Raw genomic sequence first — 26,602 nt, 5'->3', positions numbered from 1 at the left:
ATTGCTTGAGGCAGTAGATCTCATGAAGGTCTAAGTCTAATACTGGCTTTAACAAGGGTGGGCTCCCGGTTCTTCTCAGCTGGGACACCTTGCCCTCAGCCAGAGAGAAAAGAATTTAATTTATCTGCATTATTCATACTGTTGCCACAGCACATCTGAAGCACAATTGGCCAGAGTCCATCCAAGCTCTTCCCTGCCTGCTTCTCCCACCAAGGCTGAAGATGCAGCTGACTCTTCTCACAAACACAGCTCTGGGGCTACAGACCAAGGAAGTGGAGAAACCCAAGCTAGGGTTTCTGGCAACATTCCTAGTCTTTTTGGTACATGCCCAGCAGTCCGTTTGTGACCCATATCCCACCTTGCTCTGGAGGACTGCACGCACCCAAGGCAGTTTCTCCTCTGTCTTCCAGAAGATGGGTGGTGGTAGAGAGCACTCTCCCTGCTAAAGTGAGAGATGGCTTCACTTTCCACATCACTGGGACCCATCCCAAACTGGATTTGGAGATGCAGCTGCAATGAATCCCGCAAGCCAAACCATTTTAGACTTTGGCCAGTCCTAAGCTCATCCAAAGGCCATTTCATGCAGCTTCAAGCACATTACGTGTCTATGGAGGCAACTGAACAGTGAAGTCAAACCCCACAGTGGAGGCTGTAACCTAGTTCTGAAATGTTCCAACAAAGATGTAACCACCAGAGATGATGGAGGTTGTTTGCCTTGCTCGGGCATGAATACAGCAATCCATCTAGACCCTGCACTTCATCAGGGTGCCAAAGGTTACCCCTTAAGAGTGAGATTGTCCCCAGGCCATCCTGTGTGGGCTGGATGGAAGAGAAATTGTGGCAGTTTTGATTGCTCAGGGAACTGAGGTCGAGTTTGATTTCCAAATGCGAGACTAAATTCTCCTTCCACTACAGTTCTGCAAGCTCTGAGACTCTGCAGGTTTAGCTGGGTTCTTCCCCAGCTGGAAAAGAAAATGCAAGGCAATGTCACAGCTATTTCTTCTGTGTCACATTTATACAATGCAAAGGCCTAATCTTAAGAAGCTGAAAATCATAATTAGGCAGGCAAGAACCTACAGTCTGAAAAATGCATCCCTCTTTCTAGTCTAGTCTGAGGCGTGTATTGTATTGGGCTCTTAAGGGCTGAGTTTTCAGAGCTGCATTTTCAGAAATGAACTGCCACTGAAAGCAGGCCCCCTAAAATAAGCAAGATTAGCAAATGTTCCCACCTCCAGCAGTTCTGACGATGACACCAACAGACAGATTTTCATCACCCTTTTGGCTGAGCCCTTCTGGAGCTGTGGACGTATTTTCTACAGGCAGAGTTCTTTACAAAACGCCCCTTTTCCAACATAGAAACTATACAGATTCCTAATTGCAGCCAAGTTTGACCACAGATACCATAACACAGATCCATCTCTCTTCCCTCTTTGTTGATGCAAAAATGCCTTAGAGAAATAATATCAATATGTCTTTGCTAATTGATGGTGGTGTGTTGGCTTTGACCCATCAGTTGATTGGCCATCCTCAACTGTCATTGCCTAAAAACAATATTTTTCTGCTTGTTTATCTTCCCTGGCCTTGTTTGCACACAGCCACCACCCAAAAACCTCTCTCTGTCCAGGGAGTAGGATTTATTGCCTCTGTTTCAGTAGCAGCAGAACACAGAACAATGTAGGGCCTATGCAAACAAGTACTGCTGTTTTCTTTTGCTTTTCATTTATTCCTCAGTGGTAAATCAGTGCATTCCAAAACAAACAAAAATCAGAAGATTTAGGACCCAAAGAGCAGTCCAGAGCAATATAATAGGGGCTGAAGACAGGTTGCATTTAGAAGTTAAGCAACAAGTACCCCTTGAAAGCAAATGAAATGTTTAATCTGTGATGCATACCTCAAATTGTTTCTGGCCGGTAATGACGTTTTGGCACTCTGCAAATGGCAGAAGCTCAGGTGCCTGGATCACTTAACACCACACACAGGAGAGATCTGGGCTGAGCATGTAAACTGCTCTGGGTAGGGACCATCTTTATCTTCCGTATGTGGATAGCACTTAGGACAATGGATCCCTCAAGACACTCCAACGACCAAACGCGACACAAGTAAGAGCTAACATAAGTGCAGGTTGACACAGTTTGAGAATACAGGGCACCAGGACTGGGAATTATAACCCTTAGATTTTGTCCTGACTGTCACCAATCTTGACCTTTCAGAAGACCCTAAAGGATCCTGCAAGCTTGAGCTGCTGCATTATGAAAAAGCATTGATCCACACACCAGCTCCTCCTTTGACTTCACTTCAGCCCAAGCTGGCACGTTGGCCTGGCATTTGCAAGCCAATGCAGGGCTGCCACGTGTTTTTTGCATAGTTGGACAAGATTTCCAAGGAAAAGAAGGTGGAACGAATCCTCAAGATCCTGCATCAGCAGCCATCAACTTCAACCAGCGTTCCTACAGAGCAGGACTGAAAGCCCAGTCCCTTCCGTGACCATGTGGGGACTATATAGCCTGTACTCAGGATCCCACGTGATGAACAAGACTTTACAAGCCTGGCAGCCGAACATAATCCACCTTTACCTGCTTGCGGTAAAGTTGAGCTCAGATGAGCAGGCAGTGTCAGGAAAGCTGAGCTTATCAGTGTGTTACAAAGATCACTTTGAACTTCTGTTCAAAGCCCTTTGAAGAAGATGCCCGCCCGCCCTCCCTCCGAAGAAGAGGCTTTCCCTAGGCTTGGTCCTGCTGTTTGCCGCAATTGTAGCCGGTTTGTTGGCTGCATCTCTCCTGGGGCTCCCTCTGGCCTGACCTACGCTGCTGAGCCCGGCGGGGAGAGGGAGCAGACGCCGTCACGACATCCACGGCTCAGAGCGAGCCTTGTTCTCAGCCTGCCTGGAGTGGCCATGGCAGACACAGATAAAAACAGTGCCCGGGAGGCATCTGCCTGCAACGGGGCGTGCGCTGTTGATGCGCAAGGATGAACAGATGGGTTGATTACACAGGGAGAAATGGACACTAATCATATCCAGATTCACCAGCTGCAGGATTTCCTCCTGAGCCCTAAAGGACAGGAAGCCCTTACCTGCTTCGTTATCCTGTCTCTGTTCATTAGCCCCTTCCCCCGCCCTGGGAACCACATCTCAGCTAATCCCCTGGGCAGGGGAGGGCCCAGACTGCAAAGCTGAGATCCAGATGGGAACTCCCACAGTGCTCAGGCATGGCTGGATCCAGCCCTAGGTCAGGGGCCTATCCTGGCTGTCAGCTCCAGCACAGCCAGACTTCACCGGCTCAAGTTTCCCTACTTTGGGAGCTTGTTGCCAGACTCTTCTTTTGCCGCTGCCTCTCTGAACAGCCAGGATGATTTCAGGACTAACGAGAGCAAGTTGTGCAACAAAGACTGCGTTGGGGATCGACACATCATGTGTCACTGCATCTCTGCTGACATGCAGCCGCTTCTGGGGTGGAGTCCAGTGTGTGTTGAACAGCGCACGGCTGATGGAGCCAGGGAGTGAAGGAGGTTTTACAGATTTAAAACAGCAGAGGCAATCCCCCAGCAGGCTGTAGGACGACTGGCCAGACTGAACTGGGAGGTGATGGTGGAGACTTTATCTGTATTCTTATTCCTGGGAGACTGAAACATGCTGAGTGGTCAGGTTTCATCGCCTGCTTAGCTTTTGTGCAGTGCCAGCTTGGAGAAAGGAGCAAAACCCTCCTAGACCCCTTTATCCGTGTCCCTCTGCATCCATCCCAGCTCTCTTCAGCCGCAGTGATGTGCTCCCAAGGCAGCACGGCTGGAGGGATGATCCCAGGCATCCTCCCTGTGGGGCTGCTCAGCTCCCAGGGTCTTAGCCCAATCCTTCTCCCACAAACAGGAGCCCTGGGAGCAGATGCGCAGAAATTCAAGCTGTTGATCACGTTGGTATCAGCACCCGCCCTGACTTTTGGTGAAGTCTCCACATGAGGAGTGCAGCCTGCTTGGAAAACGTTATAACCCAAGCCGTTGCTCCGAGTCAGGCTTTTTGGGACCCCCTCTCTTTGCATGCCCAGAGTGCCTCCATTCCTAGTTGTCAGGTTTCCGTTGTCAAACTTGGAGCAAGCAAATTAGCCTGCTCCTATCCTGCTGCCTGCTCCCAAGCCGTCCTGGCTCCACACGCCGGGATGCCACGTGCTGCCCCTGCAACCTCCGTTTCCCTTGGCAGAGCTGGTGCCCAGCACCAAGCAAGCCAAGACTGAAGGAGAGGAGAACCACTCCCTGAATTCTTGGTGTTACTCCCAGAACCTCCCTGCCCAGCCAAAGCTGCTTCAGGTCCCCGCGCCTGGCACTAAAACGTCAGCACAGGCCATCCCGTGAGTTCAAACCAGACCCTGAAGGTCCTGACTGAACAGTCGACCAAGTCAAAGGTGGCTGTGGCTGCCCCACAGAGCCCTCAAGCTGGGAGGAGGAGGAAGCAGCACAACGCTTGTCATGGTCTTGCAGGTGAGGAGAAACCTCCTGCCCGGTCCTGCATGGGCCGGGGCTGCCCTGGGATGCACGGCCATCTCCCTTGGGCTGGTCCTCGGTCGCCCAAGCCCAGCAGGACAGTGATGTGCTGGCAGCAGCCACAGGACAGAACAGCACTGGTGGGAATGAGCAGGAGAGGTGCTTGCAAAGCCACCACCCCACAGCCTGGCTACGGACCTCCCAAAACCACAGGGTGTTACATATGGGGTGATATTTGGTTGTCATCATCGTAATAATATAATACCTACCTCTTAGACTCCACAGACCTCACTTTATGCAGCATGTTGGTTGTGCCCCTTGCTGGGCTACTTCTTCTCTTACATTTTCTGTGGCCAGGACTATCTCGTGAGCGATCCTAGCATGCCAAACCCAGCGTGCATTAGCCCTGCGTATCTCATGGGCTTTCCAACTGCAAAGCCAGACAGCACAGCTCAGTGCCCATGAGCAACCCTACAATAACAAGCTGGCCGCCTCGCTTTGTCCTCCCAGACCTCACCTTTCGCAGCAGCCAAGTATCATCAAAGATAAACAGTAGCCATGAGCAACTCCACAATAACAAACCGGTACTACAGAAAAAAGTGGAGGGAAATTAAGGAATGAAAGAGGTGGCAGAGAGAGAGAAAAAAAAACTGCAGGAAGGAAAATAAATGATATTGATTCTTCTGAGGACCAGCTGTGGGGTGGTACGGAGGGTGAATCAGATCTGGGTACCTCTGGATACTGTATGTTCCCCATGGTGCGTGAAGCTGCTAGCATCAGCTCTCCCTTGGATGTGTTTCTACAAGGATCCCGTTAAACTTGTGCCCCAAATCCATTGGAACAATTAGTGGAAAGGCTGAGGACGGAGCCCACAAAGGCCAAATTCCCTGCCTTTTACCCCCTCTTTCCCCACCAGAAGTTGTCACTGCAGTGGTGAAGCTGAATACATGGATGGTCCAGCATGGGGGAAGCTGCTCCCCTCAGGTCTGGCCTGTGGAGACACAGAGCACAGCGTTTTCTGCAACTGTAAATCAGGCAATTTTCACCAATGCAAGTTTTGCTCCAAGTTGTTTTTTTTTTTTTTTTTTAAAAAGGAAAAAGAAAAAAGGAAATCACAATCCAAACTCTGCCTTGGCCAAACCTGCCCCTTTTAAGGAAAGGAAATTTCCCAGGGCCACCCTCGACAAACCTGGAGGCCCGATCCTGCTCTCAGGAATGTCAGTGCAAATCCAGAGTGGCTCTGCTGACTGCTGGGGGGTTATAGCAGCCGAACGAGGCTCGAGCCTTGGAGAAAAGCTCCTGGTCTCCCGCCTGGAGATGGAGCAGAGCTCGCACCAGAGCAGCCTGAGAGCAAACTCCTGATTCAAAGGCATTAAATGGCAGAAAGAGCCAACTCCCCGTTTCAAGAATTCATCCTTTTTGCTGAGCCATGTTCTGGAAGCACGAGCCCTGTTTTGCTGCGAGCTGTGTGGAATAAAACAGCTGCGTCCTTTGGCTGGCTGGCTCTTCCAGGGGTGCCAGATGTTTTGCTTAGGACACGTCAGAAGTGTCTTGCTTGAGTTCAGGCTTTCTCTCCTCTCGGGCTGCCCACTGCAGAGCCCACTGGAGCCATCGGCTTCAGCGGGTTGTTTTTTTTTTTATACCCACTCTCCACTAGCTTTTCCCAGGGAAGCAATAGGGATTGGGGACAATTTGGGAAAGGTCTGGTTCCACCCCAGCCCCTGTTTGTATAAATAATCTGTAACGGCAAAGCTGGACCGACGAGCAAAACACTAGTGCTGCCTTCCCACTGGCAGTAAGGGTCTGGATGTAAACCAGCGTGTAAATGCGCTCTGCTGAAGAGGGCATCCCAATACATTTTGGGGGTCAGACCCCACAAATGACTGACCACCCCCAGCTCCCACAACACGGGAGTTTCAGCTTCCAAATCAGCTGCGGGGTATTGTGAAAACCTACCTACGGCTGTGCCGAATGGCATACCAGCGAGTGGCAAGGTTCAGAGCCGGACCCTGGCGTCCCGGCTGCCAAACCTGGGTGCATGAGGCCACGCGGTTCGCTGGGAAGATGCGCAACACCCGGGACAGCATCTCTGGGAGGCAAGGGGCAGGTGAGACAACCCTGGGGACGTCCCCAGAGCATGGCCGACACGGCCAGCGCAGGCTGGCAGGTCACGGAGACAAAGCGGGGCTGGCGCGTCCGGGTGCTTTGTGGCCAGTTCGAAGGCTTTACTGTAGGGCAGTGCGTCACTCACTGAAAGAAGGGGTTTTTTCGGAGAAGGGAAGAGGAGGGAGGAAGCCGGGCGGGGGGGGGAAGGAGGAGGAAAAATTTGGTGAAGGAGGAGGGGTGGATTTCATGGCTCCTGAGCGCCTGCGAAGTGCACGGCGGCCGGGAAAGAGGACCCTGCCCTGCAAACAAGCTGCTTTTGTTGCATCCCAAAAGGGCCTAAATGAAGTTTGACAGAAAGAGGGCAGATTCACACGCGCTGGGGCCAAACCCCTGGGCTCTGTTAAGGCCGGGCAGACCAGGAAAGCTTCGGCACGGTGGTGCCAGATCTCGCCCTGGTGCGAGGGGAGAGGCGCGAACCTCCACGAGGCAGGAGGCGCTGGGCAGCTGTGAGCCACCCCGTTAATCGTCCCGATGCCTTCGCAAAGCAGCTTCCTCCCAGGAGCGCCTGGCTCGGTCCATCTCCAAAGCCTAAAGGCCGCCATTGCTCCAGGAAAAGCTGCCACCGGAGCGCTCCCTCGGCCGGCTTCGCCCGCCGGGGCCGGCAGAGCCTCCCGCCCCGCTCCCGGGCATCTCCCCGGCCCTGCCGCCCACCCTGGCACGCCGTGCCAGCGTGAAAAACAAGCTGGCTTCTAAACAGTTAACGCTGACAAAACCAGACCGCTTGAGTTCCCTCCTTCCCGAATCGCTCCTGGTGTAATTCACCCCCCCAAAAGGAAATAAAATTATCCTCCTCCTCTGACCTTGCCCGGGTGTCCTCCCTCCCTCCCTCCCGTCCTCCCTCTCCCTCTTTCCACCCTTCCCATGCCCCCACCCTGCGCTGGCACAGCCGGCCGGGAGCACGCGTGCCCGCCGGTCTGCTCGGCGCTACGAGCTCCCACCACGTTAGCTGCGGCTGCCATGTTGAATTGCAAATCCGACATGATTCGACATATTTTTTTCCCCCCTCGGCGGTGCCCGGTGGGGAAATAAAGAAGCACCCGCGCGACACGTACCCAGCCCCGGGTGGCTCTCGGGGACGTCCCGGGCGGCAGGGCGAGGGCAGGGAGAGAAATCACCCTCCAGTCCTGCTCCAAACACTGCACATAGGGACCTGCCTATCTGCTATACATCCCTCTCTATAGGAGACCGATTTTAAAGTCAGATGTTTTAGCACCAAGGGCCAGAGGACTCGACGGGAAGGGGTTTCGGGGAGAAGGCAGGTTACAGCAACAACAAAGCGACTGAGCAAGTGGAGGAAAAAAACGTTATTTCAAATCAAAGGCAAAAAAACCCAACCGCACGAACAAAAAAAAAAAAAAAAAACAAAATTAAGAGTGAGGTTCGATTTCGTACCAAGGCAGCAAGAGAGACGCACCGTGGAAGAGAGTGGTTTTGTTGTTGAGTGGTGGCTGGATTTAGCTCCGCTTATCCGGACAATCATCGGGGAAGGATCCTTTTCCGAGAAAGGCCAGTTTGAGTGAGACAGCTTTTTTTTTTCCCTTCTCTCGCTCGCTCTCTCCCCTTTCCTTCTCCTCGCAGCTCAACGCCAAGAAATGGGCGGTGCCTGGATGCCAGGCTCCATCCGAACGAGACACCCAAGGCCAACGGAGGCTGGCACAAAGGCGAGCTGGCAGGAATTCCTGCACTCGGAGCTGCGCGCCGGCGGGACGAGCCCGCCACCTCCCAAAAAATCAACCTCCGATACCGCCCGCTCCGGAAAGTTGCCCCGTTGGGCTCGAAAACGCCCCACCAGGCTCAAGCACAGGGGGAAAAAAAGGACAAGGGGAGGAAAAAAAAAAGCCAAGACCTTCCTTTGCATCAACGCAGGTTAAACAAAAGGCCTGGGGAGGTGGATTATTTTTTTTCCGCCCCCCCGGCTCCTTTTCCCGCCTGCCTGTCCCCCTCCTCCCTCCTCGCGCCCTCCATCGCCGGCTCCCTCGCCCGCTGCCCCAGCGTCCAAGCAGAAATGAGCCCTGGGCTCCCTCCTTCCTGGTTTTAGCACGACAGGAGGCGGTGGGTCCTTGAATAGGAACACACACACCCAACGCGAGAGGGATCCGATGGGGGGGGGAGAGGGGAAAAAAAAAAAGGACAAAACAAAAATATATACAAACAACAACCCACCCGCCATGGAGGAAGGTTGGGAGCAGTCGCCATCGAGGGGGGCGGATTGGGGGTGGTTTGGGTGCCAGGGGGTATTTTTGGCCTTTTTTTTTTTCGCTGCCCTAGCACCTGGGTTGTGCCGATTGCAAAAGGGGAGTCACGGCGGGTTGGGGAAGGGACCGGAGAGCCGGGGGGGGGGGGGGGGGGGGGGGCAGCCGGGGTTGGTAGCGCTGCTGGGGAGATGCCAAAAAACCAAAACAAAACACGTTTTCATTTTGTCTGCACCAGCCTGGGCGCAGGCAAGCGCGGGAGAGAGGGAGGGAGAGGGAGGCGCACGCCGCCAGAAAGCCGCCACGCTCAGACGCGGGCCTGCGGCCACGTCCCTCCGCAGCCGCCCCGGCAGCCGCTCCCGCTCCCTCGTCCCCCTCTCCCTGCCCACCCGGCTTCGCCTGCCAAGTCCGAGTTGGCACGGCTCCCCCGGCTGCGCCGAACAAAGCCGTCACCCATCCCCGAGCCGGCGCTGACAGTAAGCAAAGTGACAGGCGCATCTTCCGCATGTTAATCCAAACGGCGAGAAGGCGAACGAGCGACGGAGGCCCCCCCTTGCCATGCACGCACCCCCCCCCCAGCCGCCGGCCCGCGCACCCCACCCTTGGCACCCGCTGGCCCCACCGGCCTCGTGCGGGGATGGCGAGGCCCCCGCTGGCGGGAGCACCAAAGCCTCCCTGTCGGCAAGGTTTAAATCGAGCCAAAGCCCCGCTCGGCGGGCAAACGAGGCCACTCGGCATCTGCTGTACCTGTTCCCGCTGCCTTCATCTCGCCTTGGAACCGTGACAAGAGCGCACTCGCCTCTGGTGGGCTCTCAAAGCCGCGGGTCTGTAACCCTTTGCAGGAAGTTGGCACCGATCCCAGGTAGGACTTTACTCCCCGGCTCTCGCTCTCTCCCCCCACCTCCGCCTCCCGCTCCCTCCCCTCCGCTCCCCCACCCATCCTGTCCCTTGGGCCCCTCTCGCGTCCCCCAAAACGCCTCCCGGCCCCCCGCTCCCCCTCCGCCGCTCGCTCGCCTCGTCGGCCAGGGGGCAACGCGGGGGGCGGCCGACCGCTGCTGGGCGCCCGCCAAGCCCCACGCGCCCGCCGCTCTTGCACACATACCCTTTAAGGATGACCTGGGCAACACAGAGAACAACAACTTCCTGCTCCGGCTCCCTAAAACGCCTGTTTCCACGCAGGGGTTAGGCGGCACGGCGAGACGGGGGGAGCTGGGAGGAGGTTTGGGGGTTTGTCGTCATTGAACCGTGCTTTTTTTTTTTTTTTGCCTTTTTTTTTGCCCTTTTTCTTCTTTTTTTTGCCTTTTTTCTTTTTTTTTTTCGCCTTTTTTCTCTTTTTTTTAATGCCTTTTTTTTTTTGGTGGAACATATATTTTTGCCCAGCAGCCCGAACCCAACGCAAAGGGAAAGGGGGGGGGAAGAGAAATCAAATGGGAAGAGAATAGCTTCAAGTCGGCAGGACAATGCACGGGAAACGGGGAGATTAGCGTAGCTCTCAAAATCCATCACGCCCGCCCCGTTTCTGAACCGTTCGCCCCCGCGCCTCGTCTTTTTTAATACTCCCAGCTCCTGAATTATTCCAGTCCACAAGCGGGAGGGGAGCGCAGAGTCCGGAGTCCCTCGGAGCTGCCAAGAGCATTGCAACAGGAAAGAAAGAAAGCGAGAGAGGGAGAGCCAGGCAGAGCCCTCACAATCGAGCAGCGAGAAGAGCAAGGAGAAATTAACATCCAATTAGTGCCGTGTTTAACGAGGGAGACAGAGGCGGCTGTTGTTTTATTGCCCTGTTCTTTTCAGGCGCATCTGACAGGCAGCGGGGAAGGCACCCCTGCTCCAAGTGACGTCATCATATTTTATTTTTTAATTATTTTTTCCCCCCCTTTTTCCCCCCGTCTTTCCTCCTCCAAGTTTCGCAGAGACTGTCTCGGCAACTCGGCCAGGGAAATTCGGGACTTTCTCGCATTCAAGCTGCCAGCTCCCCCCTCCGCCTCCGGCCTCCTTCCCCCCCCCCCCCCGGCCCCGACACCAACCCCGGAAAAACAAACGCGCCAACCCACCCCAAAGTCTTTGTTCTTCCAAAAAAAAGGAGAGAAAAAAAAAATAATAATAATAAACGTTGGGATCAGAGCCGGAGGGAGCCCGGAGGAGGTTTCTCCGTGTGTGCGTCCGAGTGCGTGCGTGCGTCTGTCCCCTCTCCCGTCCCTCTCCCCAGACGGCTCGTTCGCCTTGTAAAACTTTGCGGCATGTGACGCTGCTCCGGCCTCCTCTGGCAGCCTGACAAGAGCCGCGCCGCCCGGCCGCAGAGCGCAGGCGGCTTTTAAGGGAGAAACTCCATTCCTAACGATTAGAGAATTAACACGTTTTCAGCAAGGGATGGCGCCTCGGACAACGGCTGCTACGCTGGAGGCAATACGGACCCTCACCATGCCGGGTCGTGGCGGGGGGAGAGGAGCCGAATCAAAAGCCGGGGAGACTTCCCCCCCCCAGCAGTGGGTCGCCGGGCCTGCTGCTTCTCCCCCAGGACGGTGGGGCCCAGCACCATGCGAGCGCCGAGGGAGGTGTGCAGGAGCCACGGCGGCCGTGGGGAAAGGCACCTTGGCTGACCCCGGCCAGCCTGTGCCGCCACCTCTTTCCCCTAAGGCCTGGGCTCTCCTTGGGGTGGGATAAAACGCCGCTGGCTCCCCCCGAGAGCACTGCCATCCCAGGAGGGGACGGGGCGGCTCGGCTTGGGGGGATTTGAGGGAGTTTCCCCAAAAAAAGGGCCCGCAGCAGCAAGGCAGCTTCCCCACGCTCTTCCCCTCCTCTTACAAGCTGCCAGCGACGGATGGAGCCGCCACCGCCAGCGTGGCAGGTCAGGCCACCGCGCCGAGCTTTCCCGCCGTGCCCTTTGTGGCCTTTTCTCCTTGTTTCCCGCTGGGATTTCCCTCGTCCAGGGAGGAGGAATCCAGCAGGACCCAGGTCCTCCATAACCTCCCACTTCAGGTGAAGGCCATCCCGGGGGACGGGGCCACCCCGCTCCCACCAAGGATGGGGCTGTGCGAAGACGGGACGGGTCCAGGGCCACCGCGCCGCCGGCGCATGGGTCCGGTCCAAGTCCCCACCCTGAGCATTTCCCAGTACCAGCCGGTCCCTCCTCCCCGGCAGCAGGATCTCCCCCGCGAGGGTTATTATTTTAGATATATATTTTTTAAAGAATTCTTCGCCTACGTGGAGCTCGGCGCTGCAGGAGAACAGCGCAAACAGCTTTATCGAGGGCAGCCGCGCCGCAGGGGCACTTCCTCATGCGCGGCTGCAAGATGGGGCCTCTCCATCGCTGCCGGGGCTGGCGAGGGCTGGCAGGGGGGGTTGGCAGCCCCTGGCCTTCCCGCTGACCAGACGGGCACCATACGGTCATTGGGAGAGGTTTGCTGGGCTGCTTTCCTCCCAGCTCCGCAGCGGGGAGAGCAGCACGGCCGGGTGGGGGTTTGGTTTTAACTGAAGGGTCTTTAGCAGGACGGCTCTGCGGGGAGAAAGGGAAGGACGATGCAATCGGTCCGAGCTCAGCTGCACTTTCCCTGGGCACAAGGGATTCACCAGCACCTGGTTGCTCCCCAGATCCTGCCAGACCCAAGCGTCTGGGCCCCATGGAGAGTCAGGGCAGCCTTGACCTGAGTTTCCCTCTCCCAGCTGCCGTCGCTGCCTCCCTTCTCCCCCCGGTAGCTGGGAGCAGATAAGGCCAAAGTCCCGGCAATCTCTGTTTTCCATTGAAGGCTGATAAACCGCACAGGCACAGAACGGCAGCGATCTCCACCCATCCCGGTTTTGTGCAGGAGAGAGTCAATATTTAAACCCAAGTTTGTTTCCTGGGCAGATAGGGGAGCGCTGGGGCTGTAGGTGGGAGAAATCCCCGGCTCCATCCCAGGCACCGGACCCAAACCTCCTCCTCCACCCCTTCATTTGTTCTCCCAACCGCAGGTTTCATCCCGGATCCCCGTCCCCATCAGCTGTGTTACATGAGCACCAGCTGCGGGGCCAGGCACCCGCTGATGGGGCAGCAATTTAAGGGAAGGGGGGGGTGCCCAGCCAGAGTTTGGGTTGTCTCCTTGCCTGCTTCTGGTGCAGACCCTGTCCCCATGGTGGGACACCTCAAATGAAGCACGGGCCAAGAAGAACCGGGGTTAGAAACAGGAGGAGGTAAGGAAACGTTTAATCATCCTATGAATGGCAGCCCCTGCTTCAAGGTAAGGCAGTGCACTGAAACCTTTGTAACCTGATTTTCATTTAAATTGACCAAAAACTGTATTCAAGTGGTGTGTTTCCAGCGAACCTCACGGGTCCCAGTGAACTGGGCAGAAATCGCTGGCAGGATGCTTGCTCTGGTGCAGATTTAGGTAAATTCCTTAAAGGAGAGGAAATAGTGCTTTTCATTGCAGCGGCTGCAGCCAGGCTGTGCGCAGGGCGTAGGAGGTTTTACAGGCATGTGACCAGCAGAAGGTGCCCTTAATTTTGAGGGTGAAGGCATTATGTTCCCGAGCAGGTGTTGTGTGATCTGGGAGATGCAATGCCCAGTGTTGGAGTAGGCAAGAAACCAGCTAACGCGTTAAAAGGCAGGTGGGTAAGGACCCTGCGAGCTGCGCAGGGGAGGATGGAGCGGCGGAGCCCACCCCATGGGCTCAGAGTGGGTCTGACCGCAGCGAAGGGTCCCCATCGTCCCTTCCAGAATTACTCAGGGTCAATTTTAACTCCAACTACCTGCTTTCATGTATGTTGTTTCAAGCAGCCAAGCCCACTGCTGCCTCCACCCTCGCTCCAGGTGCTCACAGTTTGCTCAGCCTAAACCTGCTGACCTTCCACGGAGGTGAGGAAGATCAGAGGGAATCTGAGTTTGCAACAGCTGGTTTAGCCCTGGCTTTGGGGAAGAAACCAAGGAAATGCCTGTGTTAAACTGAAACCTTCCCTGAGGGAGGGAGCCCGTTATGCAGGAAAAAAAAATAACACTTTTTTTAAAAAAGAAACACCCAAGAGTTGTTGTTTTATAGCTGTATTTCGGAGCACAGTTAAATCCTCTTTGAAATAATCTCTGGTGTTAGGGAACAGGGCCATGCATTATTTAACTTTTGTTACTGTAACATAAACTCTATGGGAGGAAGGGAGGACAGACAGGACCGACTTCACAACACCGAAGGGAGCTGGGTGGGAACCACCGGTCCCAGCATGTACCAGCGCTGTGCCGCAGGCCCTGGCTGGGAGGTGTGGATCAAACCCATCTGATGGAGGAAAAGCCCTGTGCAATGGCAGGTTGGGGTCCCCAGAGGACCGGGATGGGATGTGACCCCAGCTGCTGCTGCAGCAGCACACGGGAACCTGCTCAAGGACTCCCAAAACCTCTTCCCAGGGAGCGCAGCAACACCTCTGTGCAAAAGACTGCTTCGTGGGGGAACCAAAATGGGGGAAATCTGCCTGGCTGCCATGACAGCACAGACTGGTGCAAAAAAACCTCTTGTCTGGGGAGCTAAGGATAAATCCTGCCCTGCTGCCACCAGTGAGCTCTGCTACGCAAGGGCCAGCCATGCTCCCATGTGCATGAGGAGCCCTTGGCCCCGACGCCTCGCAAGCCTTTGGCCAGCTCAAGGTTTACTCCTTTATTCCAGACAGCAACGGACCGAGTACCCCTCCTGCAAGGCGAACCCTTCGGTGTGTAGCTACTGGCAGGGCGCTGCCACGCAGCAGCCCAGCGCCGCAACACGCGGCTCCGTGTCCATCAGCAAAGCAGCAATGCTTGGGTTGGGCAGGAGCCCGGCGGGGCTCGCGGTCCTGCCGGCTGGGAGACACTCGCACGATGCAGTCGTGCCGGTACAGAGACACGCTGCGCCCAAGCATGGGCCGGTCCAACCCAGGACCCATCTCCCCTGAGAAATGCCTGCAGGCTGCCTGCCCAGGTTACACCCAGCAGCTCTGAGTGTATCCTAAATACAGCCCGTCCTGCTGCAAAAAGCCTTCCCAAAAGCAGATACCACCTGCAGTGCACATCCCTCCCCAAGTGCTCTCTCCACGTCCAAGTCCCAACGCTGCCCCGGAGCCGAGCCGTACTTGTCTCTTTGGGACTGCGCTGCTCTTTGTAGTGGGACTTTATTTCCCTTTTCTGTTTTGATACTATAATTTCCCTTTCACGCCCGTGGGAGGCGGCGTGCTCCCTAGTGTTCAGGTACCCTCAAAACCTTAAATATGGGTCACGGGGTTGATCTCGCCCAGCTACCTGCCACACAAACGTTTGCCCTCTCCAGAAGAGGTGAGACAGGAGGCTGGTCAGCTGGCGTAGCCTTCCCAGCAAGGCAACCTTGGATCTCTCGCCGCTTCTCAGCTCAGGCAGAACGAAGCAGTCTTTTGTCCCTGCATCTTGGGGCTGGCTCGTTTAGTACCTGGGCTTTTTCTGGTTTCCCAGACTTCCCCAGCGACTCCAGAGCTACAGCCTGGACCAAAGAGACAAGACAACTCCCTTCTGCTCTCTCTGCTACGTGTCCTGGTCGAGACATCCACGAGGATGGGGCTTTGGTCCAGCTGGAGCCTGAAGCCAGATCTCCAGAAGCCAACTTGTTGCTGGCCTCGCTGGAGGGGAGCCGTCTCGTTCTGGCACCACAGGCTTTGGATCGAAAAGAAAAAATATACATATATCGAAACAAGCTTAGGGTTTCTTGAGGAGTCCAAGTTCATCACCTCTCCCTGCCGAGGAGTCAGTCGATGGGGAAGCAGGCGGCTGGCATGGGCGCTCTGCGGAAGAGCAGGCTGGAGCCGCGGAACAGCTGCCCCTGAGGAGGAGAGAGAGCACAGGGTCAGGGCAGCCGTGCTGAGACCCAGCCGGGGAATTGCAGCTGGTTTAGCAGGGACCGACTCGTGCCCACTGCAGGGCTGCAAGGCCTGAGTACCCCGGGTTGCTACGGAGGAGAAAGTGGGGTTTCAGCCCCGTGGGCGCTGGAGTCAGGCATTTCCCCCAGGGATGACTGACGGAGAGGGGCAGAACCACCTTGCTTTGCTGTGTGCAATGCGTTGGCTAAAAGTTTGCAGGCTGCAAGCTCGGGGCATGTAACGGGCAGAGCAGTACTGCCATGCCTGGTACCAGTGCCAGAACTGGAGGGATGGAAACAGGTTACAGAGCACGTCAAGGATGCGGCACAGGCACTTTTTAGGCAGCGCTGGAGACCTTGGGAAGGAGCAGAGGGAGCCCAAAGCCCCACATGTGCCCCGCTCCCTCACCTGAGCACTGAGATACCTCCAGCAGTGGATCCAGGATGTAAATGCGGGAGCGTAGGGAGGGAGGCCGGCGCGCAACCTGCATGGCAACAAGAAATAGCTGAGACGGTCTGTACAGATGTCACATTATCCAGACAGGTAACACAAGAGCAGCAATAAGTGTAAGCGAGGACACAGAAACGGTGTCCGCACCGGGCTGAAGGCCAAATGACCAGCTCGTTATTTACAATGCAACAGATCATGTAATTTAATTTCCCCTGGAGCGTACAAACAAGGAGCGTTGCCTGGATATGTTAAGAGCCCAGGACTATACACTGTATCCACACTTTCAAGAGCCAGCAGATCTTGAGAAAACACTACACCAGCGGCTTGGATCCAGTCCCCTTCCCGTAAGCACAAATGCAGACTTCTTGCAGCAGTGGGATTGGGAAAGCAAGCTCGGTCCTGCTCCTGTCTGCACCCGTCGCTGCATTAAGAGCTTTGCTTCCCCTCGTGCTGCTCCCTGGAGCCAGCACGGTCCCTTTGATCCCTTCTGCCCCCGGTCTAGTTCAGATTGGACCACACCACCACGACTCTCCCTATTTCTCTCCACTTGAGCTTTTATGCTGCTCTTGTCTGTGCCCTCTGATCTAAAATTATAAGCAACCTGGGACAGGAAACGAGCCGACTCTGCGAGGTGCCATATAGTTTACGGTTCTGTATGAAAGCTTTACGATCATTAGCAGAGGATTCAGACAACAAGGGGCTGGAAGAAAGGAAGGGAAAGCCTTAGATCTCAGTGTGACGGACATACCCACAGTTGTTCACTGCCATGAGATCTCCCACGAGAAGGAAAGGGTACGTCAGCATGCTCACAGCAATCTGAAAGCACAGAAAACCGGTAGCCTCTCTAATGTTAATCATGTCAAAAAAGCTAGTTCCAGCTTTTGCATGTTAAGCAAAGTTATCCTCATCTTTGGATATAAAGTACAGACCAGCCTTTTCCCCCAGACCATGAGCTCTCACCCCAGAGATGTCAGGAAGAAGAGAGATGACATGGCAGTTGCCTACGTACCCCCATCACAAATTTTGTGTAGCTCCGGATCACCGACGCCTGGCTGAACTGGAAAGAAAAGCCAAAGGGATTACGGAGGAGGCGGATGACACCGGGCTGTCACTACATGACATCCCTCTGAGCCTGAGATGATGGGTGCGGGGCAGGGGAAGAAGGCAGAAAGCAACAATAACCACACCGCATCCCAGCTGAGAATCGGGGGAAACATTCGCTATCAAACCCGATCCCCTAAACTGCAGCTGAAACACAGCCCTGAGCAGACATGGCATCACTTACAGTGTTTTATCCAAAGCCCAGTGTCTGTATTAAATTAGTCGTTAACATCCCATTAACTCCTTCCAACTGCAGGTGCTTGGTACGGGCCCCCCAAACCCTCCATCAGGCACTTCCACTCACGTTATCGTCCACCGCATAGGTGTTGATGAAGTGAGCCAAGAGGTTGCAGCACCAGAGGAAGATGACATCCCCCAGGATGTGAGGGACTAAACCGCTGCAACGGCAAAGAGGGGCGTGAGGTGCAGAAGGGTCCCAGTGCCGCCTTCTGAGGTGCCCAGCCCTCCCCCACTCCCTCCACCAGCGCAGAGGAACCCCCCTCCCCCAAAATGCATCTCTACTTTGGGAGGAACTGAACGGAAAAGGGGAGATTTCAGGGAAGAGTTCTCCCGGCCTTCAAACACGGTCCTACGTGTGCCGCCAGCTGCTCCGGACGGGGGATGCTCTGGAGTAGGAAGTTTGGGATCTGTCGTTTGGGCACGACTCAGCCAAGTCCCCTTGTTCTACCCCAAATCCCTTCTTGGCCCAACTCCTGCTCTGAAACCCAGGCAAGACACAGATGAAGCAGGTTTCTGTTAAGCTCATTTTGCAGATGCTCTTCCGGATGCAGAATGAGAAGTTCATCTCTTTGTGGAGTCTCTCTCCTTTTAGAAATTAAAATGAGGGGGTTTGTTCCTGCAAAACCTGCTCTACTGCCAAGTGGGGTTAACTGGGGGCAGCACTCCAGTCCCTGATTTTCCCCGTCCCTGCTGCCACCCGAGAGGACGGGGACACGGGGTGACGTGCTGCTTTGGCTTACGGCTCTCATCAACACGCGGGCCGGAGCTCCCAGCAGCACGAGCACACCCAGCTTCTGCACCTAATGGCACTAAAACAGTAACAAAGCGTTTCAGAAGGTTGCTCCAGTTTGTCAGAGCTCCTGCAGCATCTGTTGCACCAGCGCCGGCATCGAGCACAGGGCCTCCTGCTTTGGCTGTGCAGTTGTTCCGCTGCAAAAGGATCCAGGTGTGTTTTAAACCTGCCTGTTTCACCAGCAGATGTGTTCAGACAGTTTTTCTGAAAATGAGCCTGCTGAGAGCCACACGAGCGTTTGCCGGGCTGGAAAGAGCCACCTCCAGGCACACTAGTCCGAGCCATTGATTTCTTCCCAACCACCACGCTGCCCTTCGGAGAAGGGGACCAGTTTTGTTTCCTGCTGTGGTCGCTGCAGCAGCAGAACGGCAATGAGGACTGCGTGCTCTGATCCAGCCTGCTTCGCTCGCTTGGTGTTAGGGTTTATACTTTCTGGAGACAACCTGTGTACCGTCAAGGCCCCGGCAGCTCTGGAGATGCGGCCGAAGTCTCAGGGGCCAGGCACAGCAGAAGTCTTCAGTAAAAGATCTGCTGGCTTAAAAGATGTGATACATGAGAGCAACGGACAGGACAAAGAAATCAAAGCGCTCTGGTCCCAGAGATCGTCTGCTTTGCATTTAGCATTCAGCCTTTGTAAAAAAATAAATAAATAAATAAATAAAATAAAATCCTTTCTCTAACTCAAAGTGAAGTCTGAAGCAGACTCCCGAGCTGCTGCAGATACAACAGGGGCTTAATAAAGTCCAGAAACAGAGGGCTGGTCCAGGCCTGGGCCACGGCAGCCATGTAAGTAAAACCTCACTCATCTGTTGATAGAGAATCGGGTCGTTTGTTCCATTTGCACTATGGATCCCACCCCTCTCTCTCCTCCATCATCAAAGTAATGACGGATGCTGGGCCTGCGCTTACGGGATGACTGGAGACCAGGGGTCTGGGAGAGCTGCAGAAGGGGACTAAAAAAAACCAAATTCATTTGTGCTACAACTCTTACGCCTGGCAAGATGTCCAAGGAGATCTGGACTAGAAATATTTTTAGGAGATGACAAGTCATTAAAAGCTGAAACAGCGGCAGGCAGATGAGGAAGCCCGCACGATGTACGGTGATGCGACCCAGCGGGAAAAACCCCGGTGCCGGGGAGCTGGGACAAGCCATCTTCGAGCTGACCACGCGCAGCAGTTTCGGAGCCCAGGGAACATCTTCCCTGCCTGATGGCAGGCAGGAGACTGCTGCAGATACGAGGGGAAGCGAGATAAGTCCCTCCCCTGAAAAGTCTTTATCTCTAGCCAGGCACGCATCCAGAGCGAGCGTGTGCTGCCGTTATTGCTGCGTAGAGGTTATAAGGCCATCAGAAATCAGCGCACCGCAATGATTTTAAGGGAGTGGATGTGTTTGGATCGAGTTAGGAGGGCTGAGAGCAGAAAAGCAGCAGTTTGGTCCTACGGATGCAATTTGTGCTCCCCTCACAGCAGTGTGATTTCCTAGCGGGGTTGTAGAGCACGTATAACTTCAGAGCCCTCCTGAGACATTTTGGGTTGTGTTAAAGCCTTTCCTGTGAACTATTAAGTTTAATTAGGCTACCAACAGTGTTTATTTTATGTGGAGGAAGGGAATGTGGCAGCTCCTTTCACGTTATTTCCTCGGGAGGAGGAGGAGAGGGAAGGCTACAGGACAGCGTGCTCCGGCCGTGCCCCACGCACAGGGAACATCCCAGAGGAAACTGTATTTAATGAAGGAGATTTGGGGCTGCACAGCTCAGCAGAGAAGCTGTGGGCTGCAAAAGGAAGATGCAGTGACACTCAATTGATGAGGTCTCTGCAGACCCCTGGCCCTTTCCCCTTGGGGAAGGACAGGGTGAGACCCCCTGCGATTGCTTGCCTCTTCCTGACGCAGTCATGTTTCATCTGGAGGCCCAAATTTCGTGATTGCAAAGCCAAAGGCATCAGGCCTGAAAACGCCTCCTGAAATTTTGGAGCTGCCTTTACTATTATTGACATAATAAAGTGAGTTACCTCCCCACCGGGAGCGGAGGTAGCAGGTGGTTCTGCTTTTATATAGATGTAGAAAAAAAGGCAAGAAGCGTTAATTAAGAGTTCAAGCAGAAAGGTGCCCGCTAGACTTCCACTTTAGCGACGCCATCAATTTGCTACGCTTCGCAAGCGGCTGGAAGCACCTTTCAGCTCCTTCTGGTCCAGGCAGCAACGCCGCTGCGCCGGGCAGCGTCACGCTCCCACCGTACAGACAAACCTGCTGCCAGCATAAACCACCTGCTCATTACAAGCACCCACGGCGCTCTTCAGAGGAACGTGCTGCTTATCCAGGCCCTGGCTTTTATTTCAACAAGGGGTCTCACTGTTGCGCTGGATCTTGGTGCCTGTTGCACAAACAAATGCTTTAAATGCCCCTTCACTGAAACACAAAGAAGCGCCAAGGGAAAAAGGAAGGTGAGAAAAAAATACAGGGTTTTCCCTGGTTTGATTGAAGATAAGATCTGGGGCAAACTTAATGGTTAAACTGGAGCACTGTCAAAGGCACAGATTTAATCTGTGCTCATGGGAGTGATGTGAGAGTCCCGCGGTCAGACAAGGTTTCAGCTGGGGGGAGCTCAGCACAACTTCTTTAACTGAGGTTGGCAGAGCAGCCAGAAGAGCCGTCGGCGCCTTCGGACTATGGGAGAAAGTATTTAAATAACAACTCACGTACACAAAGAATCCCAGGATCCCTTCTTCCTTAAATATCCTGCCGACGGCGCTGAACACACCGCTGCCAAGAAAGGTAAAGAGCTGTAAGCGTGCAGGGGTTGCTCTCTGTCCCCCTTCACGTGCACTCTGCAGCCACCAGCCATAGCAGTGTCCCCCCCAAGCCGCCGTGCCAGCAATGCGGCAGGCAGCTCCGTTCTGCTCCTTCTCCTCAACCCATGGAGGGTCATGTCTGCACTCTGCCAGTCTGCAATAACGCCTGGGACAACACTCAACTTGCTGACAACTGTTTAAATGCTGAAGCTAGAAGAGCTCTGCTTGGTTTTGTGTGAGTGGATACACGTGCCACAACCACGGCGCGTAATATGCTTCGATTAGGCTGATTCTCAACCCAAGAACCCTGGTCCTGCCTCTGGGAGCTCGCGCTGGCAGTTGTGGGTTAGCCAAAATCGCGTCTAACGCGCTTTCAGGTGGCTGCAAGTGCAGTTTTGCCCTGCAGAGAGGTAGATATTACTGAAAAAGGCTTGGAAAAATCTTGGCAGGCTAGCAGGGTTGCAGCAACGCTTTGCATTACCTACTCTGCCTCCCTGCTGATTTCCCTTTCCATTAACACCTAAAGCAAAAAGGCAGGAGACTGGCTGTGTCATCAGCAAGGTCACACAGGATACAGCCACCAAAATCCCCCTGGGCACGAGGCAGAACAGAGGCACGCCAGGGACAGAGCCCAGCCTTCCCACATCCCTTCATCCCGCAGTCACCCACCCTCTAACAGCGGCTCAGATTCACTTTTCGGGCTCCCAAAGCTCCTGGGTTGCCATATCCCCCGTTGCATGGGAGCGTCTGGCACGGCTGACTCCAGGACTCGCACTTCTGTGTGCCCAAACCCTTTGGAGCTGCAGCCACTCACCTGTATTTAACTTCCCGGCCTACGAACTGGACCATGCAGCGCATGGAGATCACTACAAGGAAAGAAACACAGGGCTGACAAAGAAACAAATCCAGTTTGGGTTGCAATGGATGTGAAGGAAAATGCAACCTGCCCCTTCTGCCCTCCCTTCCCTCAACTCGCATCACCTCCAGCTCTTCTCGGTGGTCCTCATCACTGCGAGACTCATTAGAAACCGGTGCCCTCCCCTAGACTGTAGGTGATGGGAAGGATTTCTGGCCCTAACCTCAATAGGATCTCCAGGACAAGCTCTTGGATGAACGGGAAGAGAGCACCTCGCCGCTCGGCTGGGTTAGTCCCTGAAGGCCAACCCAAGTGTCAGCCTCCCTAAGCCACCGCTCGGACCTGCGTCTGTTCTGCGGTGTCATATGAACCCATTTCTGATAGAGAAGCGCGTCGAGTAAACGGGGCTTTGGGGCGATCTTCAGTCTGGAGAGGGCTGCCAGGCAGGGGGACAGGACTTACCATGCAGCGGATGTGAGACAACCCGGGACACGCACTGCATCAGCATCTCATGAGATGTCTGGGAAGGGGAGGGAAAAAACCACACCTGTATGAAAAGCTGCCACCTGCGCAGATCAGGCCCTTTCCCTTAGTGTAGTGAAACCCATTTTGGGTCCCTCTTTTGAAATCCGTTGTTCGTCGTAAACCTCTATTCCTACAAAGTATTTCATAGCTGGACACAGAGTGGCTACTGAATACCACGGCCTTTTCACCCAGAGTTTCTCTCCAAGTAATTTCACCTGCAGCCCACAGTTTAAGCTTCCTTTGCTCTCCAGGCACATCCCCAATGCGATCTTCCCCGACCGCTCGTTAACGTGCAATATCCACTTCTCACCTCTTTCACCACTTTCCTAAGGGAGGTCTTCACATCATCCTTGTTAGAAACGTGCTCCATGTCTTCCAGTGGAAAGGCCTGAGCAGAGAGAGAAGAAACGTATGGTCAAAAACTGATGGAGACGCTGACCCACAAACCCTCGATGTCTGAGGACAGGAGGAAATCACGAGCAGTTGCGCTCTAGATGGGAGGAGAAGAAAAACAGGCAAGAAGGAACATAGGAGAAGGAAGGATGGAAAGTAAAACAGGGGAAGAGAAGGATCATGAAACTGTTTACAAAAGATAAAAGGCAAGTGGTTGTTCAAATTAAATTAAAATTGTTTAAAAAATAAGTTTTAGGGATATCGGGCTGAAAAAGGCTTGGAAAAATCTTGGCAGGCTAGCAGGGTTGCAGCAACGCTTTGCATTACCTACTCCGCCTCCCTGCTGATTTCCCTCTCCATTAACACCTAAAGCAAAAAGGCAGGAGACTGGCTGTGTCATCAGCAAGGTGGGATACAGCCACCAAAATCCCCCCGGGCACAAGGCAGAACAGAGGCACGCCAGGGACAGAGCCCAGCCTTCCCACATCCCTCCATCCCGCAGTCACCCACCCTCTAACCGCGGCTCAGATTCACTTTTCGGGCTCCCAAAGCTGTTCTCCTCCTGTCCTGGAGGACTATTCAAAGCCCTTAGGAAATGGAGAGGGATGGGCGCTTTATTCCTCCACGTGCAGTCGTGGCTGGGTGCAGGCTCCCCGGCTCCGCTGCAGTAGCACCGGCCGACCCAGCAAGCTGATTTATGGAGAGAGAAGCCGACCTTTACCTTCTTCACGCTCCCCCTGGTGATGGTTGATAAAGTGCTTGAGATGAGGCGAGGAGTAAGACCGCGAAAGAGGCCTCTTTTCCCATCCACTTCCACAATGTGTCTGGCTGGGTAAGAAAACACCAGGCTGCCATCAGTCGGGAACCGGCCGACTCGCGGAGAGCATCCCAAACACCTCCGGCGTTCGGCCGAAACCGCGCCGGAGCTCAGCACGGCACGGCAGCCCCTCTGCGGTCCCACCGTAAGTGATTTATTGTAACAGTCCTAAATACATTTCATACAGGATGCAAAGAATCCTTAAGCATTTCCCTGTCATATCTGTCTAATCTGGAAGGGTAGCTCCAGTATTTTTGGGCTACTTCTCGTCTTTTGATTGTTTTCCTCACCTCAAAGGGCTACAAGGCGGTTTGGACTGAACCAGGGCAGGGAGGGATCACCTCATGTGTTGTGCGGTGTCACCTCCTCCCTCCGCCCCGGGGGGGGCAGACTCAGGTTTAATACGGATCTCGCAAACCCAGGTTCGGTTCCTGCCCCACCACCTTTCTCTCCGGCAAACCTCCTCAGGTCTCCAGCCAAAAAAAAAAAAAAAGCCAATGGATCCAGTTTCTCCCTGATGTAACAAGGTGGAATACAACCCGCTAAGTGCTTGTGGGTACCGACTGCTCCTGCCCCCCCTCCTCCGCTGTCCCAGGGGAAGCCAGGAAGCCTCTGCACGTCTCCATCGCCCAGTGCTGTAAATCTATTTAGAAAATTCATCTTCCAAAAGGCACCACCGGAGCATTTCCAGCCCCGGGCTTTCCAGGACGGGTTTGCAGTGCTTTTTGCGCTGGGTCCCCCTGCCCCGCGGGTACTGCTGTCCGATTTTGGGATCAGCTCAACTTGACTTTCAGGACTGCGCGCTCCCCTTCCCCACAGCAAACCCGCTGTGAAAGCAACCCCCAAGGTCACAGAGCATTCACCCGCCTCTCCTGCGCTGCTCCACCCGCAAAAAGAGAAAAATAGGACTTTTTTTCTTCCTTCTAAACACATTACCTTCCCTTTTCTCGGTATTTCTGTCCCTCTAGGGCTCCATCTACAACACAAATGAGCAGGGCAGGGGGCCAAGTTTTTGCAGGGCTGTTTTGCAGCAAAGAAAGGCACTTTGCTATCTCTAACACACGCAAAACCCTCCACCAACAAACCTGCGCCACCTAAACCCCCACCGCCCCCTCTGCTACGGCGCAAACCCAGAGCGACGTGCCACGGGAAGGGAATGCAGCCACCAGCGCCGGGGCCACCACCTCCTTGTCGCCAACAACAGGTAGGTGAATCTGACAGCTTTGCAACTAGTTGTAGTGTTTTATGTCCCATTGCAGCCTCGGGATGATCCCAAGGACACTGCTGGGGATGTGGGAATGCTGCTGGAGGTCAGCTCGGTCTACCTGGCAGCTCCCGGCCCCGTTTTTGGGCAGGACCTTGCGCTGGCAGGGAGGAACGTTCGCTCACCGTAGGTGAAGAAGCCGGGCAGGTACAGGACTTTCCTTCCCAGCACGTTTCTTCCGACGGTTGGAGGTAGTGGCTCGTGCCCGACCTGCAAGAGGAACCCCGTGAGCAGGTCCCTGCCCCTGTCCCGGCGCTCCTGAAGCCCCCTGGGCCACGCGGCCTCGATCCCGGCATCCGCGAGCTGCCGAAGGGCCACGTGTCGTCCCCCCCCCCCCGTCACCCTCAGATACATGGGGGTGCCATGACATGGGCAGTCCCTTTCCCCATTATACAGGGTCCCTAGGGTACAGGGGGGCCTCATCCTTCCCCTTTTGTGGGGGTCCCTATTACAGAGGGGTTCTCAGGACACTGCAGGTCCTCACCCGCCCCCCGCCGCATAGGGGTTTCCCATCCCTCATTCCATAGGAGGCCCCATTGCAGCAGGTATCCTCATCCCTCCCATTTTATAGGGGTCCCCCCTCTACAGGGTGTCCCCATCCCCTGTCATATGAGGGGGTCCCGATGTCCCCCCCCCCCGCTATAAAGGAGTCCCCACTGTATAGGGGTCCTCATCCCTCCGTTACATAGGGCTTCCTATTCCCCGTTATATAGGGGGTCCCCCTTGTAGAAGGTATCCTCATCCTCCCAGCGTATAGACTTCCCCATTTTACAGCTGCCCTCATCCTCCCCGTTACACAGGGACCCCCATCGTACAGGGTGACCCCATCCCCCGTTATATACGGGGTTCCCGTTGCGTGGGGGTCCTCAGAGCCTCCTTATTAGGGGCGTCCCCCCATTATATGGGTGCCCCCATTGTGTCCCCTGTTATAAAGGGGGGGGGGGGTATATACAGTGGTCCCCAGCGCACAGAGGTCTCCATAGGGGCGCTATATAGGGGTCGCCCTCCCTTCATTATATTGGGGTCCCGATCCCCCGTTCCGCCCACCCCCCCCCCCTTTCCCCCGGCGGCCCCGGACCTGGACGAGCAGCTTGACGTAGAGCAGCGGGTGGCTGGCGGCGGCGAGCCCCGCTCCCAGCGCCACGAACAGCCCCTCGGCGCCCTCGGCCCGGGCCGCCACCGGGGCCCGCCCCGCGGCACCGCCAGGGGGCGCCCGCGCCGCCGGGGACAGCGGCGCCGCCGCCGCCATGGCCCGCCGCCGCCGCCACTGCGCCTGCGCCGTCCCTCAACGCGTCGCTTGCGTCACGGCGCCGGGCGGGGTGGGCGGAACCATTGAGTGAAGGGCGGGGGGGGGGGGGGAGAGGGGAGCGGGCGGAACCATTGCGGGAGGGGCGGGAGGGGGGGATGGAGTCACGGTGTGAGGGAGGGGACGGGGCGGCCATGACAGGGCCGGGCACGGGGCGGCGGCGGTCGGCCGAGGGCCGTGACAGGGAAGGGGCGAGGCAGCGAGGCCGTGGGGCACGGGGGGAGATGTGCCGTGCCCTGTGCTCTGCTTTCCCGAGGGCTCTCTCCCCAGAGGGTCGGCTCCAGCAGGAGACGCGGGGGGGGGGGGGGGTTGTCCGTGGGGCCTGCAGGGCTGGCAAGCCTCTCACCCGTTCCCTCCCTCCTTCACAGCAGGTCCCTTCCAGGCCATGCACGGCCCCTCCTAGCAGCACGACTGTTCAACCTC

At 55.4% G+C, this 26,602-nt stretch overlaps 1 protein-coding gene across 1 annotated transcript; it reads right to left on the bottom strand.

Moving 5' to 3' along the window:
* Positions 1–13,826: 13,826 nt before the first annotated feature.
* MTCH1 (mitochondrial carrier 1) lies at positions 13,827–26,122 on the bottom strand. Its single transcript, XM_076357816.1, has 12 exons — positions 25,952–26,122; positions 24,999–25,083; positions 23,514–23,620; positions 22,710–22,787; positions 22,337–22,394; positions 21,833–21,884; positions 20,930–20,989; positions 17,500–17,593; positions 17,104–17,151; positions 16,843–16,910; positions 16,053–16,128; positions 13,827–15,607 (listed from the first exon to the last, which is right to left on the bottom strand). Exons 1-12 carry the CDS (start codon positions 26,120–26,122, stop codon positions 15,533–15,535), a joined length of 972 nt encoding a protein of 323 aa, XP_076213931.1. The 3' UTR covers positions 13,827–15,532.
* Between the last annotated feature and the right edge of the window lie 480 nt (positions 26,123–26,602).

Source organism: Aptenodytes patagonicus, chromosome 22, assembly GCF_965638725.1.
Source record: "Aptenodytes patagonicus chromosome 22, bAptPat1.pri.cur, whole genome shotgun sequence".
NCBI lineage: Eukaryota > Metazoa > Chordata > Aves > Sphenisciformes > Spheniscidae > Aptenodytes > Aptenodytes patagonicus.
Note: the sequence above shows the minus strand (reverse complement) of the source record. Positions and strands in the feature narration are given on the sequence as shown.